Below are 18157 nucleotides of genomic sequence, written 5' to 3' on the forward strand. Positions count from 1 at the left end.
ATTGCTGAATGAATGAATTATGTAAATAATTCATTTTGTAACTGTAAATAAACTGTTCTAATAAACATGCATGTGCTAATGAGCTCACGACCTGGTTTTAAGTGGTAATAATGCAATTGAGACTTGACCTCAAGCCTCAGTCCCAGCCTCAAGATGGGTAATGGCATTCATATTGTGATATTTATGTGTTCGGGTAAACAGCTAATATCAGACGGGGCGTGAATATCTATCTCAGTCATATTGTGCTTTATCATCAGTAAATATTTAAAATAATAATAGAATGTTCTTATGATCAATTTAAAATGACTTATATTTAAGAGCCTGTTATTTATGGCTTTATAAAAATTTGAATACTTTCAAATAATGATCTGTGGTAGTTGAATGGAAAAGACGATTACAAAATGAATAACATAAAAATAAAAACTTTCTAAGTACTTCTAATAAGTTTCTTATTTAATTATCGATATAGGTATCTTAAAGTAATTGAAAAAGTTTTTTTCATCTCTGCTAGAAGTCTGTAGAAGTATGTAAATTGTAGGACAAGTCTTTCTATACGCGGGCGCCATTCAACCGAGTCTAGGTGTCTAGTTCAAGGAAACACGAGGTTGTTACACGAGTCTCTTTTGTGACTAATGCTTACTGACGAGTTTCATTACTACGCAACGTACGTAATTGGTATGCTAATTATATTTTATAGTGTTTGTCTTCTGAATAAAAATCTGTTTTTATTTTTATTTTACCTACAATTTATATTGGCATCCAATATACGTAAAAACCATTTGAATTTTCATAAAGTTTTCACTCCAATCTCACCAACATAACATAATTGGGCCAGTATTCGATGTTTTCACAGTAAAATTACGCCAAGCGAGTAATTGATTTTGTGATGAAATTTTTATGCGTTTGAGAAGGTAGTTACCTAAAATAATGTAAACAATTCTTACATATCTGGCACAGTTTCTTTTACGTTTCAAATTAATTAAAAAACGTTTCTCGTTGCGTTTGATTAGATCAATAAAATGGCATGAAATAATTTTGTAAAATTATATTTCGAATTATTATTACAGAGCTTTTTTTTAATATTTTTATGCACACGTAAAAAGTAATAGATCGTGATAGAACTTGAAAGAAGTCTTACGTTTAGTTTGACCAACCGGGTGGGTGTTTGTAAACATTATCTAGAAAAATGATATCAGTTTCAAAAAAATAATTTTTAATACGAATAATAAAAACTAGTTTAAAAACAAAAAGAAAAACGCTTAAATAGCAAATCGAACTAACAATTAATTTCATCTTTTTTATACCCTCGAGCGTTATTAGAGCGAAGTTATAAAATTATTATTGAGTGTCATTGGTCCTAAATTTCAAGTTAATCGGATAAATTGATATCAGTGAAAATAGCGTTCAAGTTAACGTTACGTACATACAAACGAAAGTAATAAAATCGTATTAAATAGTTCTCACAGATATTATAATGTTTTCAAGTAACATGAACTCGTTTTATTTGGTCTAGTGACGATTGTCCACCACAGAACAATGCTTCAGGCTGGTTGCGATTAATAAACTAATGATTGTAATTCTGTGCGCTCCGGGCTCCGTATTTTGACTATAAACGATTAAAGCCATGTACATACGATAAGGCACACGCGTTACTCAATTGTTTTAATGTTATTCAAACCTTAACAAAAATAAACTTCCGTTCTTATGTATCGTTAGTTATTTTATAGGTTTTTGAACTCAAACAATTGACATATTTGTTTTCGATTTTTCACCTACGATTCTTTTGAAATTCCTTTTTTTTTTACTTCACATAATACTGTGCAGGGTGTAACTAAGAATGAGCTATTTTACAAAAATTACCGATCGTGAATAATTAATTTCTTGTTGAAATAATTTTGTTTTGAAAGTTATTTTTCAATTGGAATTTTTTATAGTTTTAGTTGAAAAGTCTCTAGGATAAATATTTGTTATGACTTAAGAGGCCTAACTCTTGTCCTAAATCATTTATTTTACGACATATATTATAAAAAAACGTACATGATTAAGTTCAATTAAATGTATGTTAAATTATACATGCCTTCTGATTGTAATAGGATCAGCATAATAATAATATTAATATCTTCATTTTTTTCTTGCATAGACGTGTGAAAGAGGTTTCAACCAATCCGATTTTAAGGATGTACTTGAACCTGTAGAGAACACAACGCGAATGCCGTCACCCATCTCGAGACATGAGGTCTAAGTCTCATTTAAAAAATATATAAATATATTATCTGTCTCTAAAAATCGTTAATATTACGGAACACATTACTACTTCGTGGGAGAAATAGGCAGGACGACAGTACCTCATCAGGGGGTACCGTACGATCTCCCGGGAGGTCGCCTGCGCCCTCGCCGGTTCCCTTCCTTGGGATCTCGAGACCGAGGTAGCAGCTGTGGTATACCGGCGCAGGACACTGTCGCTGAGTCGGGGACGGACGCCCGGCCCGTCGGCTGTCGGTCGGTGGAGGCGTGCTGCGCGTCATCTGGCGTACGCCAAGTGGAGGGAGCGGTTGCTGGAGGAGCTTGGCCAAACTTCAGTCACTCGCCGACGCACCCTCGAGGCCCTGGTGCCCGTGCTGGAGGCATGGTCAGATAGACGACACGGCGTGCTCTCCTTCCACCTAACGCAGGTCCTCTCGGGGCATGGTTGCTTCGGGAGGTACCTGTGGAAGGTCTGCAGTAGAGAGCCACATCCGGGTTGCCACCAGTGTGGGCATCCGGACGATGACGCTCAGCACGCACTCGAAGCGTGCCTGCGTTTTAGCGCTCGCGGCGAGACCTCATCGCGGTGCTGGGGAGAGACCTCTCCTTGCGGGCTGTCATCGCCCGCATGTTAGAGGACCAGAATTCTTGGGAGTGAAGTTCGGTCGAAGAAGGGTCGTTCCGTGAAGCTGAGGAGCGCGAAAGGGAGTGGGATCCCTCTTCGGCTTCTCAGCGAAGAAGGCGGAGTGGGCGGCACGGGCGCGAAGCTCTCGTTCATCTCCCGTAGGGGCTGTCGGGTGCCGGGTGCGGGGGTGCCTGGTACTCGGCTGTTGGTCCGGTGGTGAGGCGGCGCAAGGTGGCTCCTGTGCACCGCTCACGGTGTGTCTCCGAGACGACGTCCTGCGGGATTTTCCCGGGGATGGAGTGCCGTCCTATTAACAGGATGGGTACCGGCGACGGCGAGCCTTCGGCGCGCACTGTGCGGTACCGTGGGTTTCGTGGAGTCGGAGTGGTGGGGCTCGATGGGGTTTAGTCGGTAGTCGGTTTTGCGGGGTAGCTCTTGGTGGCTGACGCCGTGCAGTGCCTCGCGCGCCTTTCTCAAGGCGTAGTCTCCCGGCAGGAATTGGGAGAATTGTCTAATCTATGTATAAATCGGCTGTGTAAAAAAGTCGAATACCATTTTTTACTGTTTGACAAAGAATTTTTCAAATTTTAGCTGTGGACCAATTTCAATATTTTTGTTTCAAAATGTTGGTACATTAGACCTAAATAAATCTATATCCAAAAGTATATCTAAAGTAATAAATAAGTAGTATACAGATTCTTTGTTTTTTTTTGCTTATAAACAAAAAACATTATATTATATTCTTGCAATAAAATATGCTACTTCAAGAAGTAACGCGTAATGGTCGAAATAAAAGCAATCCCTAATCATATCTCCTTAAAACAGTGTTTTTGTTTGGAATGTGTTGGCGTTGTCTAAATACAAATAATTTACTGGCCCTTTGCTGAAATTAAGCTTAAATAATTTTGAATTACCAATCACAACACGCGTTGTATAAGGCTTGATTTTCCTTGAAGCGCGTAATCAAATTAAATTCGAAATCACAAAAGTTATCTCAGCCGGTTTGTAAGCTTAGTGTTTGGTGGCGATAAATTACTGAATCGGAACACAAAAGATGGCATTGTGAAGTCGACACGGCGACGCATGATAACGATCGCGCGACGGATCCACTGAAGCGCAATTCTGTCGAGAATCAAAGTTTGCTTTGATGTTCGACCATTGAAGATTGATTTTGAAACTTAGAATGCAATTCGAAACAGATATAATTTTCGGGCTATCTTTTTTTTTATTGCTTAGATGGGTGGACGAGCTCACAGCCCACCTGGTGTTAAGTGGTTACTGGAGCCCATAGAAATCTACGACGTAAATGCGCCACCCACCTTAAGATAAATTTTAAGGTCTCAATATAGTTACAACGGCTGCCCCACCCTTCAAACCGAAACGCATTACAAACCGCGCGGACTCACAAGAGGTCCTACCACCAGTATCTTAATTACTTTCAACTTATATACACTGTTTTCAAATTACAATGAAATGTAAGGCAGATTCTTGAATTTTATAATGTATAAGAAACAAATAGTAGCTTGTGTTTTATTTTAAAGCATTCGATGTGTTGTTCTATTTAAAAGCGACGCGCTTCAGATTCGGTCGACACGCTCAGGCCTTATCTTTGTTTCGCGTCCAATTAATTAAAATAACAGTCGTTTTCGACCTACCTGCTTGACTACCATTCACCGTTTTCTTTTTTAATTTGATAAGACGAGCTCACGACCCACCTGGTGTAAAGTGTAGCCTACAGAAGCCACAATGGATACGCTATATTTTCTAATTTTGTGACAAGGTCGAAATCTCAAGTATGTTGCAATAAGCAGGATGGTAAACTTGTGCCAGATCCCAGCTGACTTTTGTTAATAAAATTACTGACACAGTCTGAATTTTCTATTTCTGCTGAGCGAATAGTATTTCCGGCTATAGACATTCTCGTCGAAGACAGACACAACCCATTGAGTTTCTCGCCGGATTTTCTCAATGGGTCGTGATTTCCATCCAGTCGTAGATTCAGCGAAGCACTTGCTTCAGATTATCACTATCCTCTTCAGTCAAATCAAAATATATTCTTTCGTTACAATATCAATAGAAGTTGACATTGAAAAGAATATGAGACTGTGAATACATTATTCAAGATGAAATAAATTGAACTAGTGGTCACCCGGTAGTCGAAATTCGACTATAATTAATTGAAATTATACATAACTTTGAACATTATTAAGGTTCTATTGTCAAAGACTATCATACTTCTATAATCACAGATTTCGCCAAGACTATGCTATAGACAAATATTAATAAAGATAAACAATATTAATCTATTCTCATTTTGACTACAGACTTTAATGCAATGACAAAAGTTTGACAGTAAATAAGGGGTATTTATATATATGTGTGTGTGTCAAATACAGATTTGACACACACCTGTGGTAATGTTTTTTTTATTGAATTAATGTATTATAAATGCATAATTTTTTAAAAATATTAGCGTTCTGCATTTCCTCTCTATATTCTCTATAATAAGCTTAAAATCTGTATATGATATAATGCTCTTTTAGTATGTAAGGAAAGACAATGATTTTTATAGTATAAATTATGTGACGTAATTCTATATATAAATTTAACCATTCAACTGATGCTAGCAAATCCTATGGTAACGATTACATATTTCCAAGTAAATTCGTTCTTGTTTTTAATTTTAACAGGGCACATAAGCCCCATTTACACCAGACCTTATAGATTGTCAATCACATATACCAATCAACTTTCTAACAATCGTGATCTAAATTTGCAGGAGTACAAGTGGCGCTTTGAACCAGTCCTCTTTATTATTCATATATTCAACTTAGCCTAGACCCTAAATAGTAGACAACTGCACTAATCTTACAAATTAGCATTTCTTAAAAAGTGAATTGATAGTTATAATGCTGTTCATTGTGTTCAGTACGAGGGACATTTGTCTGCTATTATACCGGGCCGGTTTTTTCGTGTACCTGCCTACATGGCGCCTAACTATTCATATTCAAATGAATTCGTGTTGAGTAATTTTTAACAATTTTTTTTTGTTATTATATTATTAAATCATAATTTAATAATTTTTAATCATTTAAAATTTTCGCACTCTTGATTTATGGGAAAAATGGAACATCTTGTGTTGTTGTTGTTGTTGTTAGTTGATTATTATTATGGACTAGCTGACCCGGCATACTTCGTAGTGCCTCAATCGATAAATAAAAGACCTAAGATTTTGTATAAAATAAACATAAAACAAACAAAAGGAATCCGTCCGACGGGGGACACTTCAAAGGAAATACAAAATTGTTATTTTTATTTAATTCCGAGCATTTTCATATTTATCTACCTTTTAAACCTTCTCTGGACTTCCAAAAATAATTTAAGACCAAAATTAGCCAAATCGGTCCAGCCGTTCTCGAGCTTTAGCGAGACTAACGAACAGCAATTCATTTTTATATATATGTATAAGATTTAAGTAAAATATTTAACAATGAATTCCATAGAACAGGAAATATTATATTTATATAGTGGATAAGACGTACCTGAATATCCCGCGGCGTGGCTCACCGACGTTCGTCTGAGTCAAACAGTTTATTCATTAGCGTGATGATCCTCCCACTGGTGCTGGTCATTTTCGTTTATTTATGACCGTCGATCCGAGGTGAGACCCCAATTTTGCATGCGCCTTTAGTCTGGTAATTACACGCTAGCCACGCATGAAAAAAACGCAGCCATTTTAAATTGAATTCAGCCTTGAGGATATTACCTACAGACAGACATAGCTATGTATAAAAAATGCATATGTCATGATTATTTATATTACGTAATATTTAACTACTCGGGCTCTTAAAGAAATTGGTTACTTTAACCGTATGTTTTTTTTTTTTAAATAACATGGTTTGATTACCGTCCTAATGTCTGACAGTGAACATCAAGTCAGCACTTATGTGTACATGTTATATTAATTACCTTTGTTTTTCTGAGCCCGTGGGATGCACAATAATTTATTTAAAATGTACTTGTCATCCCTCCGGAATTTAAAGGTATTTATCTGACTTTTTATAAGTACGGACGTTATTTTTTATACAGAAAACTTATGACGTTTAACTAAATTAAGATGAAAAATATTTTTTTTAACAGTTCACAGATGTGCGCTACTGGACATAGGACTCCCTCAATTTGCCAATAAATATAATACTTCCCCAATTATAATGAAAATTAATTGTTGTGTAATTTATGATTGTTCTTGGATTCAAACGACTATATTTGTTTAATGAAAAGTTGAAAATTTCAGAATGGTTATATTATAAACGAGTTCAGGCATATACGTAAGTTTTTACGTAAAACAATTTTAACAGATTATGTGACTCTCGAAATGTTTAAAAGCACTTATTAACATTGCATTTATTAGTTAATTGTTTCATTTATTTCCAGTTTCACAAAATATCTCGAAGTATACGTATTGGACATTTATTTATACCGTATCTTTAAACCAGCCAATGTACACGGGCGGACTATAGCCATACCGTAGTCATTCTTTTCCAGTCGGTAATGTTGGGACAAAGAAATTCCTTAACTTCTGGGCCGCACAATAAAAGACACATTTTGCTATGTCAATGTCAATCACTATGTGATCTTTTTGTTGTCGTTAAATTTATTAATTTATTGGATGGAAAAATATTAGATAATCAATTTACGTCATAGTATGGTCAAAAAAAAGTAAAAACTGTGTTATTATTATAATTAATAATAGAGTATTAAGCGGTAGGCAGCGGCTTGGCTCTGCCCCTGTCATTGCTGAAGTCCATGGGCGACGGTAACCACTCACCATCAGGTGGGCCGTATGTTCGTCTGCCTACAAAGGCAATAAAAAAAAATTATATTATACTATAGGATTTTGTCACAGCCTAGATAGTTTTCGTTCGTAAGTTTCCAATGAAACGTGTGTGCTTAAATTTGTAAATTATTGAAGACGAAAAACTACGGCCAATTCAACATGAGAAAGGTCGAAAGATGTGGTGGCAAAAAGCCCTCTCGTGTCCGCGATGTCAAGATAACATTAAACTGAGCATTTGTTATCCTTATCTCGTGTTCGACCGTAGCTAATGTGCTGGAGGCTGATACACCCGATCGATTTATGTCACCCTGGCACCCACGACAAATTGATAATTAATTTACGTACGGCACCTTTGATCGTTCCGAATTATTTTCGCGAGATCGTCGCGTCATATCGCTTGCGAGTTCACAAATACCAAAGCCCGGCACCTAATGAATATTCGATTTTTGAAATATTTTGACATTAGTGAGATCGATCAGATTAGACGTTGATGCGTTTTCCTTTTTCTAATGTGTTCTTCTAACATATTCTTGGTATGTACAATTAATTACAAAATATTTGAAAACATCGGTCAATTATCTAAAACTATACATAGTTCCCACAGATATTGTACAAATAATAGAAAAATACTTGTAGAGCTATAAAGACGGTAAGATATTCAATATCCTTTATTTTGAACAAAGACTAAATGTCACTAAATAAAATGGTATGAATAAATTCGCGTTCTTGTAATCGTTTCGTTCGATCGCAGTTTTACTCGCGGCCACTGGGCTCTGCTCACAATGGTCCTTGACTGATGCCTGCCTGTACCCGCGCATTGTTCCTTGATAAGCGACATAAATAATCGACCCTTCCACCTGATGGACTGCCTCACCAAACGATTACGTCCCAACAGTTTTATTGTAGACTAGCTTTTGCCCGCGACTCCGTCCGCGTGGTATAGTTACTTTGGCATAACGCTAAATTTTACCCGCCTCTTCATTTACGTAGAAAGTGAAAATATTTTTGAATAATAGAATGTTAAGGAGCTATTTAAGGTACCAAAAATCACGCTTTTTAACCGACTTCAAAAGCAGAAGCTATCAATTCGACCATATTTTTTATCTATGTATGTTCACCGATTTCTAAAGAATGCTTAACCGATTCTGATAATTCTTTTTTGTTTTTTTTTGTTTGAAAGGGTAGATTTCCCGAATGGTCCTGTAATCATCAAAATCTGCTGATGGGATCCTGGAGAAATCCAGAAAAATCTATAATTGTCTGTCTATAATTGTTTTAGAGCGATGTTAGTGCGTTTAAACAAACAAAAAAACTCTTCAACTTTATAATATTAGTATCGATTTGAAGAAAATAAACAAATTCATTACAGTTACTTAATTTGAAGTTCCTCGTACTATTTGACGACCATTTATAATTATTTTTCTTAAAAGCACTATGTTTCTATTCTTTGCAAAGTATCAGTTTCCGTAAAAAAGGACCGTAAAAAATCTGTCAACAGATATTTAGAATTAACGGGGATAAAGGATCAGATATAGGGTCCAGAATAGCGTTAATGTTTAATCTTTGTTTGTAACTCGATATCACACGTGAACGCAAGTTTGATGCGACAGCGGATGACAGTAGAATGAAAAAGGTTGCTCAAAAATAAAAAAAAAGCAATAATTTATCATCTAGAGTGCATTTAAAACTATAACCGAAAAATTGTCCTAAGCTGGTCACCCACAATCGTGACGGAAGCCATTTCACACTGATTACAGAATGAAATAAAAGAGACATGTGTCATAAAAATATGCGTGTCGAGCGACACGTCGCCCACAATGCGTCTCGTAAACACCGCTCTAATCCCCTAAAACAATGCTAATGGATCTGCCTAAAGTCCACCGCCTTTCTCGATCCTGTCAACGCATTAAACATTCGACCGATCGACTTAACGCTCCGTTCACCACCAATAAAGTTGACACTAAATTGGAGCTTTTATTTCTTTTCTAAAGCACAAAATTGTAAATAAATATTTTATTATACTTGTTCACTGGACGCATTTTAGTGTGAGCGATGAACACGGGTTCACGTCAAAACATCTTTATCGGGTTATTTGTCTTATAAAATATTATCGAGAGGCTCCTCTGGACCGTCAGCAAAAGAGGACGTAAAGTGTGATTATAGGAGTGCGACTGTTTATTTAAAGCCCACGCGATGTGATCACTTCTCTTTGAGCCGAGGAATAAACAATGAAGGCGGCGATTGCTCGTCAATGGTGTAATAAAGATGGTTTATTTTTCTTCGCCGATGAGGCGTCTATGAGAAAACATCAAGAGGCGTGAATTGCAGCAGCGGACCGTACCCGTCCTGGCTGGAGATTAGTATACGCGAGCTACGCATTGAGCCGTATTAAACTAGACGCGACAGCCCGAATTGTGAACTCTTGATGCACTGATTAATGACTTATTTTATTACGTCACATCTGGCACTCACTAATATTAATCTATTGGTTTTGAACTTATTACCATACAACTCTTTATTTTTCTGAATTTAATATTATTCTATAAATCCTTTATATAAATATAAAAATAAATGAATATAGACCGGAATCAGTGGTGTGGATTGAGAAGAGTCTTAATATGAAATAGTTTATATATGATTAAGAAGTTTGTGATTCATTTACAAAAAAAACATAAAATCATTAAAACATAAATCTTCTTTTTATTAATATAATGGCAACATTGTATTGCTGTTAGAGTTAATATAGTTAAGAGCTGTAACCGGTCGTATCGGAAGGGGCGGACTTCATCTCCTGCTATCATGTACTTGTCGCGTTTTCATCACCTGTCCATTAAAATTGACGCGATTATAGATGCAAATCGATAAACGCCAGCTACCAACTGAGAGTTGATTTGCAACTACAAATTACCACTACCTTAGTTTGGTGAAAATTTAAAGATTGCGACATTAAGTAAAAAGTAGAACATAAATTTCTAAGGTATTCATAAATTTCAAAATAAGGTCGGCCACTACACGCGAAGCGTTTAAGACGAAGGTTCGAGAACTGTTTCTCAGAGAGTTAGCAGAGTCATCTAATTGATAATATTAGTTTATATATGTTTTTATATGTGTATATTTATGATATGTATATATTTATGTATATGTATTTATTTAAGTACGAGTATTTGTATCTATAAATATTATGTATGTTATATATACACATATGTTTAAGTAATATCACCTTCACACTAAACCTACCAAGCTTCATCTCTGCACTCCCCTAAGGTAGACTGTTAGAGAATGCCTATGGCATTAAGTCCGCCTTTATACTTTCTAGTAAATGAATTAATAAATAAAATAAAGAAATAAATTTACCCTTAAAAAGAAAATAGCTTCATAGCAAACTACGAGCTATTTTCTTTTGTTAGATTAATAATAAATTAATAAAATTGTTAGATTAATAAAGTCTAAAAGAAAATAGCTCATAGTTTGTTATGAAGCTATTTTCTTTTAGGCTTTATTAATCTAACAAAAGCAATGTTTGTTATCGCAATAATTTTGAATTAACAGAAATTCATAGATGTCGGAAGCGTAGATTCCATTGCTCACCTGGATGACTTGCAACATCCAGCGAACATGCTCTCATTGACTTCGTCATTGACCTCGCGTCAGCCATCATAAAAATGTAAATAATAGAATTACATCCGTCCCGAGAGTTTTCAAACCGTAAAGATGTATTGTTACAATTTGGCTCGGCTAACTGATCGGTCTCTTGGGTTCGTTTCGCATTCAGCTCATGAATGAGTAGGACTGTAACTTTCATTGTAGGTTATATAAATAATATTCAGTTATTTAGTCGGTCGATTATTAATCACAAGGTGGTATAGCCAATTGATAAAAATTCCACGAAATTCTCGAGGTACCACTGTTACTTTTAAATTTTCTTCGTAATAGTACATATCTGCATTACATTTTTCGAACTAACCCTCCACTTATCACTCACACTCATAATTTTCCGCTATTTCAACACTTCTCAGGATAAGTTAAAAAAAATATTCTAAATTTTACCCTTCTGTGGATTGATCTGAATTATGTTACGTTCCAGGTCCAAACAAAATGATCATAAACGTTGTTATTTATCTAAAATTTGATAGACGAATTAATAAACGATATCATTAAAAACTCAAAACGAACTAATCTCATGTTGGTAAAAATATTTGGTTCAGTTCAGTGAATGAAGTGTAACGTTTCATTAACAGAGGTCTCTGGCCCAAACAAACACCGCACATTGGTGTCGTGTTTCAATTTTTTTTCGTTCGAGTGAAAGGTGCCCGGGTCTCCTTAAAAGCCTTGTAGTCATTGTTTGTTAAGGTACCTTTATGAGTGTATTATATTATCAACAGATAATTGTTAATAAAAAAAAACTAAAATTAGATAGAGTTTTCATAGATATTTAAAGGGAAAAAATTACCTTTTAAATGTAGTTGCTCTAAATGGTTACATTATTTATAGTATTATATAAGTTCCATTTTACACACTTATATTCTATATATTTGTAGGTAGTTTGAAATATTAATTAAATAGTATTGAACAAATGTTCTGCTGCTGTGGAACCACAGCTCTGACGACAGTCGCATTAAGACAACAAAGGGTGATATTTTTCGTGGACAAACATCAAAGTGGCTTAGAAAATACACAGGTAATGGTGCTGCATCTACAACATACATATTTATGAAGTGTCCGACAGCTAGTACGACACTAGAAATTATATACCAATGTCAAATATTTGTGTTGCATTTATCTGCATCCATAAACATTTGATAATAATGTTAGTAGCTTCAAAATAAAATCTTTAATGCTTAAATTATAACATTTATTTGTGTGGTTACTATCTTAGAACACTCATAGTTTAATTAACGAAATTTTAAACTAAAATTCTATTGTGTTCTTGCTGAAAACGTTATGGATTACTTTTTAGGTTAGTTTGGTTCAAACATTAGCGGCTTATAGATCGTACAGGTATCGACTAAATTTAATCTGTGGATGTACAGACTTTTACTGGTGGTAGAACCTCTTGTGAGTCCGCGCTGTACCACCACCCTGCCTATTTCTGCCGTGAAGCAGTAATGCGTTTCGGTTTGAAGGGTGGGGCAGCCGTTGTAAGTAAGACCTTAGAACTTATATCTCAAGGTGGGTGGTGCATTTACGTTGTAGATGTCTATGGGCTCCAGTAACCACTTAACACCAGGTGGGCTGTGAGCTCGTCCACCCATCTAAGCCATATAAAAAAAAACTTAGTTATAATCATAACAGGAACACCCTTTATACCGCATATATCACAATGTAAATGCCACAACCCACCTTGCGGCATGAGATCGAAGTGACAATTTTATTGACCAGGTAAAAACTCTTCTAGTCTTGAACCCAAATTCATGATTGCTTTACGGGAGTTATAGGCAAGGTGATGGATTTTAATTCTCTGATACATCGGTCTGTACAAGTATAAAAGTTATTTGATCCTTTGAGCCACGAGGGCTTAAACGTAATTATGAATTTAGAATAAAATCCAGAACATTGATTAAAAATTAGAGGCATTAATATTATTGGACAACGCATTAAGAATCTCGTTGAAAGCAAAGCATATTTTTTACTTATACCTACATTAGTTTGATAAATGTTATAATAAAAAATAAAAAAACCATAAAACGGACCTTGTGTTGGTTTAAGAGTATTTTAAAATGGAACTTGTTGAACGATCTTTAAGATTTTTACGCAAAAAGTCGTCGGAAATATTTTGTTGTTGAGAATCATTGCTTTACCAAATCCAGTATAATGTTAGTAATAAAATCATCGATTGTAGTCTAAATAATGTCAACAAAACTTTGCTCATTGTCATTTGTTCTCCTTTTTATGAGTTAGGAAATTATATGATAAGAGGACAAATTTTTATTTGTGTAATAAATGCGAATTCGAGTAAAACAGTTACGGGACACAAGTATTTTAATAGCCTTGCGAGCATTTACCTTTTATTGTTATCTACCTAACATAAGGTGGCTATAACTTGCAGGTTCGCGTGAACAAAATCAACGGTCGGTTTCACAAAAAATGCTCTTAAGCTATTTGTTGTGGTTTCCACAAAAAAAAAACAAAAAAACCGAACATCAAAACCCAGTCAGTATTGGTCGGTGCTTTTCGACTCCAGTGGCCTTGTTAAAAAAACTATGTGTTAAGGAATGTAAAGAGCCAGTTAATTATCTTAATATATTGTTATGGTCGCAGAGGGAGGCGGTTATAAATTAACTATCAGTCCGCTCTAGTATGAGGTGGCGAATGAAATCAAATGTAACGATTGGATTTCTAATGGCCGCTTTGAATATTCTAAATGATGAACTAGATTTAAAGAATCATAGTTACATTAAAATATTGCAAATAGTTCAGTTCATTAATTTTTAAATGTGCTTTCCAATAAACGCGACATATCACGGCCTTCAGATCACGTCCGTGTGCGTCCGCTTACAACCCAGGTAGCCTGTCTTGCTTTAATGTGACCTTAGGTATTCGATACGCTTGTTATATTTTTTGTTAATCAGTATAATTGAATATGAGTCTTTGATGTGGTGTAATTTGATAATTTGCAACATTAAATTTATTTTGATTTTAAACTGGTTTATCGTCGAGTTCTCATTGGCTGCACCGGCTTGAATGTAAGTATGCGATCGCATACTGAATTGATGATAATCATGGTATTAGGATTGGTATGTATGTTCGAGAGGACAGGGAAAGGTGTCGGAGGCAGGGCGTCCCGCTGCGACGAAGCATTGTGATCGACAGCTTGTTTACTAAAAATATGCATAATGAATTTATAATGGCCAGTGTTGGGTACCTCACAAGCCCTCTGATATTTAAACCAGATTTGATTACAAACGGTATAGGCATCATATAGATTAGCATTAAAGTTGAGATCAATTATACATTATCTCATTGAATGTCGTATGTAATCGATTTGAATTTTTTTCTCACGAAAATTTTATTTCTTGTCTAAAAAAGTAAATCTACAAATTCTATTTACAAATTTTAGATTTTAAAATTGGGTACGATACTGATACAGTTAAAAAAAAAACTCGTTTCAGAGTATCTGCTAAAGATGTAATTCATATAGGAATGTCAGATGTAAGTATTGTGATGGATACGAGATAGTTAATTGCGCCACCGATGTGTTCCCACGTTTAAATGCACCTCGTGTTTGGACAAACAATTAGCATTCGATTGTTTTAGTGCGGACCGAGACGTTTGCTGAGAAACAAACATTGAGCTTCCTGGCCGGACGATTCTCGCATATATCCAAGTAAACAAAGATTGAATACGTTTGTAATACATATTTTATAACTGAACTAGCTGACCCGGCAGACTTCGTAGTGCCTCAATCGAGAAATAAAAGACCTAAACTTTTGTATAAAATAAACTTAAAACAAACAAAAGGAATCCGTCCGACGGGGGACACATCAAAAGGAAAACGAAATTGTTATTTTTATTTATTATAATTCCGAGCATTTTCATATTTATCTACCGTTTAAACCTTCTCTGGACGTCCACAAATAATTCAAGACCAAAATTAGCCAAATCGGTCCAGCCGTTCTCGAGTTTTAGCGAGACTAACGAACAGCAATTCATTTTTATATATATAGATATAACTTTATACCTTCGAGATTCGAAGTAAATCACTATTTTTGTAACACTTTATTGGGAGGTTTAAATGTTCGTGGAAATAATTATATACGGTGCTCGAAGTATCTGTTGTTGTATGTGACCGAACGCATCGGCCAAGCGGGGTGCCCCGGGGCCGCTCTGTGTACTCGATTCGTTACGTCAATCTCTATGTTTTTTCACAACAAATCTGCATAGAGTGAGTTGACACCACGGCACAATGCTGCCACGCAGCGCGCTCGGCTTTGTCCACTTTTCTTTCTAAATATTGTGACATTTCCTTTATTCGTGCGGCAGAGTCACTTTACAAATAAATTGTGTCGATCTTTTTGTATGACGTGATTTAATTTGATTTATTCGTTCATGGCAAAATGTCCGACATCCTGCGTTGTTCTTTGGTTTAGGCGGCAACGTTTGTTACCCATTTGCTAGGACATCCTTTGATAATATATTTTATTTGATTGTTGAAAATGTTTCTTCATTTATTGGATTTACTATTTCAATTCACAAAACTTATTTTTAATGTTAATTGCTTTAACAGTGTCTATTGTAACTTGTATTCGGTTAGAATTCCTAAAATTATATAATTAAAATAAATCAATAATTGAACATGATCATAATTAAGAACATTAATATTTTCAGAGATGCAAGGAGAAATTAAACACTCTCGCAATCAGCGTTATGAACCAGTGGCCGGGAGTGCGGCTCCGTGTGATCGAAGGTTGGGACGAAGAGAATAATCATCTAGACAAGGTACATTATTCATTTCATCATTGAATGATGAGGCATGTTGTAAGCGCTGTCGATGCTGCAAAACAAAAGGAAATATAGACACTATTCCAATCGTATTTATGTATACTGCCAATGAGCACCGATGACCTGGTACAACTGAATACACTTATCATACCTGGAATAGATTGCTGCTTATCCCTAGTTTTCAGTGTCAGATGACCAGCTGTTCCACTTAATATTAAGTAAATTATACATTTCGTTACGTTTGTCTGCTTAGATTGAAGAATAGAAGCAAATAAAATAATTTGCGTTTATTACTGATGGGAGATCGAATTAAAATCGTGCACTAGCAGGTACAATCATCTTGGTAGTGCCAAGTATTTCGGTTTGAATAGCAAAGACGACTATTATACGATTTGAGACCAAAACTAAACATATTAAGAGAGGTTGTGACATTTTTATTATGATTTATATGAATTCCGATAAATATTTAACACTAGCTGGTCCTTGAGTTGTCCGCCTATCTTGAGCAATAAGCATTGGTCTAATTAGCCAGCCCGAGAGAGTAGGTGACGAAATCCTGATTATTTGTGTGACACATCATTCATGCGTTTCAGAGGAGAAACCATTAGGATAATACAATGGAGACTTCGAATTGAAATTTCCAGATGGGTAGCAAAATTTACGATTTCTATGGGCTACAGCTACCAACTTTTTTATAGACCGCTAAACCTACTCATGGCCCATCTGGTGTTAAGTGCTTACCGGAGCTCATAGACGTCGACGACACAAACAGCGCCTCCCATTTTGAGATATGAGTTCTGTAACACAACGGCTGCCTCACCTTGTATATCGGAACTGCTTCGCGACAAATAGCCGGGGCGGTGGTACTTACTAGTGCATGTTCACAAGACACACCACCACCGGCAGAACATATAAAGAGCTGATCGTAAGTAAATAATTTTATACTTTTGTTTGTACAGTCTCTCCACTACGAGGGTCGGGCTGTGGACTTAACCACCAGTGACCGAGACCGCAGCAAATACGGTATGCTGGCCCGCCTCGCTGTCGAAGCCGGCTTTGACTGGGTCTTCTATGAAAGCCGGTCTTACATTCATTGTTCTGTTAAAACAGGTGGGTGTTCAATTGAATTTCGCTTTTTATCATTTAAAATGCGCTGCTGATCGAGCAGCGTCACACTTCGCAGTCTCGGGGTTGACGACACGTGCGTCTTCAGGTTAACTGAGTCATAAATAACTTCACCACCGTGATGAGTAACTATAATATTTTTTAACACCATTATCGAGATCGGTTACAATATGAAATGTAAAATTTTTACGTTCAGTTAAACACAAATACGATGATAACGATGATATTTTTTTTCTTTTTAGTATATTTGGACCAATAACTTATGCAATGTTAGATACGTGACGTGACATAATTTACACCACTGTGATGAGTAATTACAAAATTTTTGACGCCCTTGTCAAGATCGGTTACAATATGAAATGTAGAATTTTTACGTTCAGCTAAACCCAAATACGATGATAACGATGAAATATTTTTTTTCGGTTTAATATATTAGGATCAATAACTTGTGCAATGTTAGATACGTGACGTGACATAATTTACACCACTGTGATGAGTAATTACAAAATTTTTGACGCCCTTGTCAAGATCGGTTACAATATGAAATGTAGAATTTTTACTTTCAGTTAAACCCAAATACGATGATAGCGATGATTTTTTTCTTTTTAGTATATTTGGATCAATAACTTGTGCAATGTTAGATACGTGACGTGACATAATTTACATCACTGTGATGAGTAATTACAAAATTTTTGACGCCCTTGTCAAGATCGGTTACAATATGAAATGTAAAATTTTTACGTTCAGTTAAACCCAAATACGATGATAACGATGAAAAAAAAAATTCGTTTTAATATATTTGGATCAATAACTTATACGATGTTAGATACGTGACGTGACAATTTGGATAGTGGATATTTGATTACGTAACAGTTTATTGCAGCATC

General features: G+C 35.7%; 1 protein-coding gene across 1 annotated transcript in view; it reads left to right on the plus strand.

Moving 5' to 3' along the window:
* Positions 1–18157, plus strand: part of LOC101741481 (sonic hedgehog protein) — a 50495-nt gene that overhangs the window by 18879 nt on the left and 13459 nt on the right. The window contains exons 2-3 of the mRNA XM_004925156.4: positions 16032–16142; positions 17105–17255. Of these exons, the coding sequence (XP_004925213.1) occupies positions 16032–16142; positions 17105–17255 (262 nt within the window). The remainder of the gene's footprint in view (positions 1–16031; positions 16143–17104; positions 17256–18157) is intronic.

This window comes from Bombyx mori, chromosome 9, assembly GCF_030269925.1.
Source record: "Bombyx mori chromosome 9, ASM3026992v2".
NCBI lineage: Eukaryota > Metazoa > Arthropoda > Insecta > Lepidoptera > Bombycidae > Bombyx > Bombyx mori.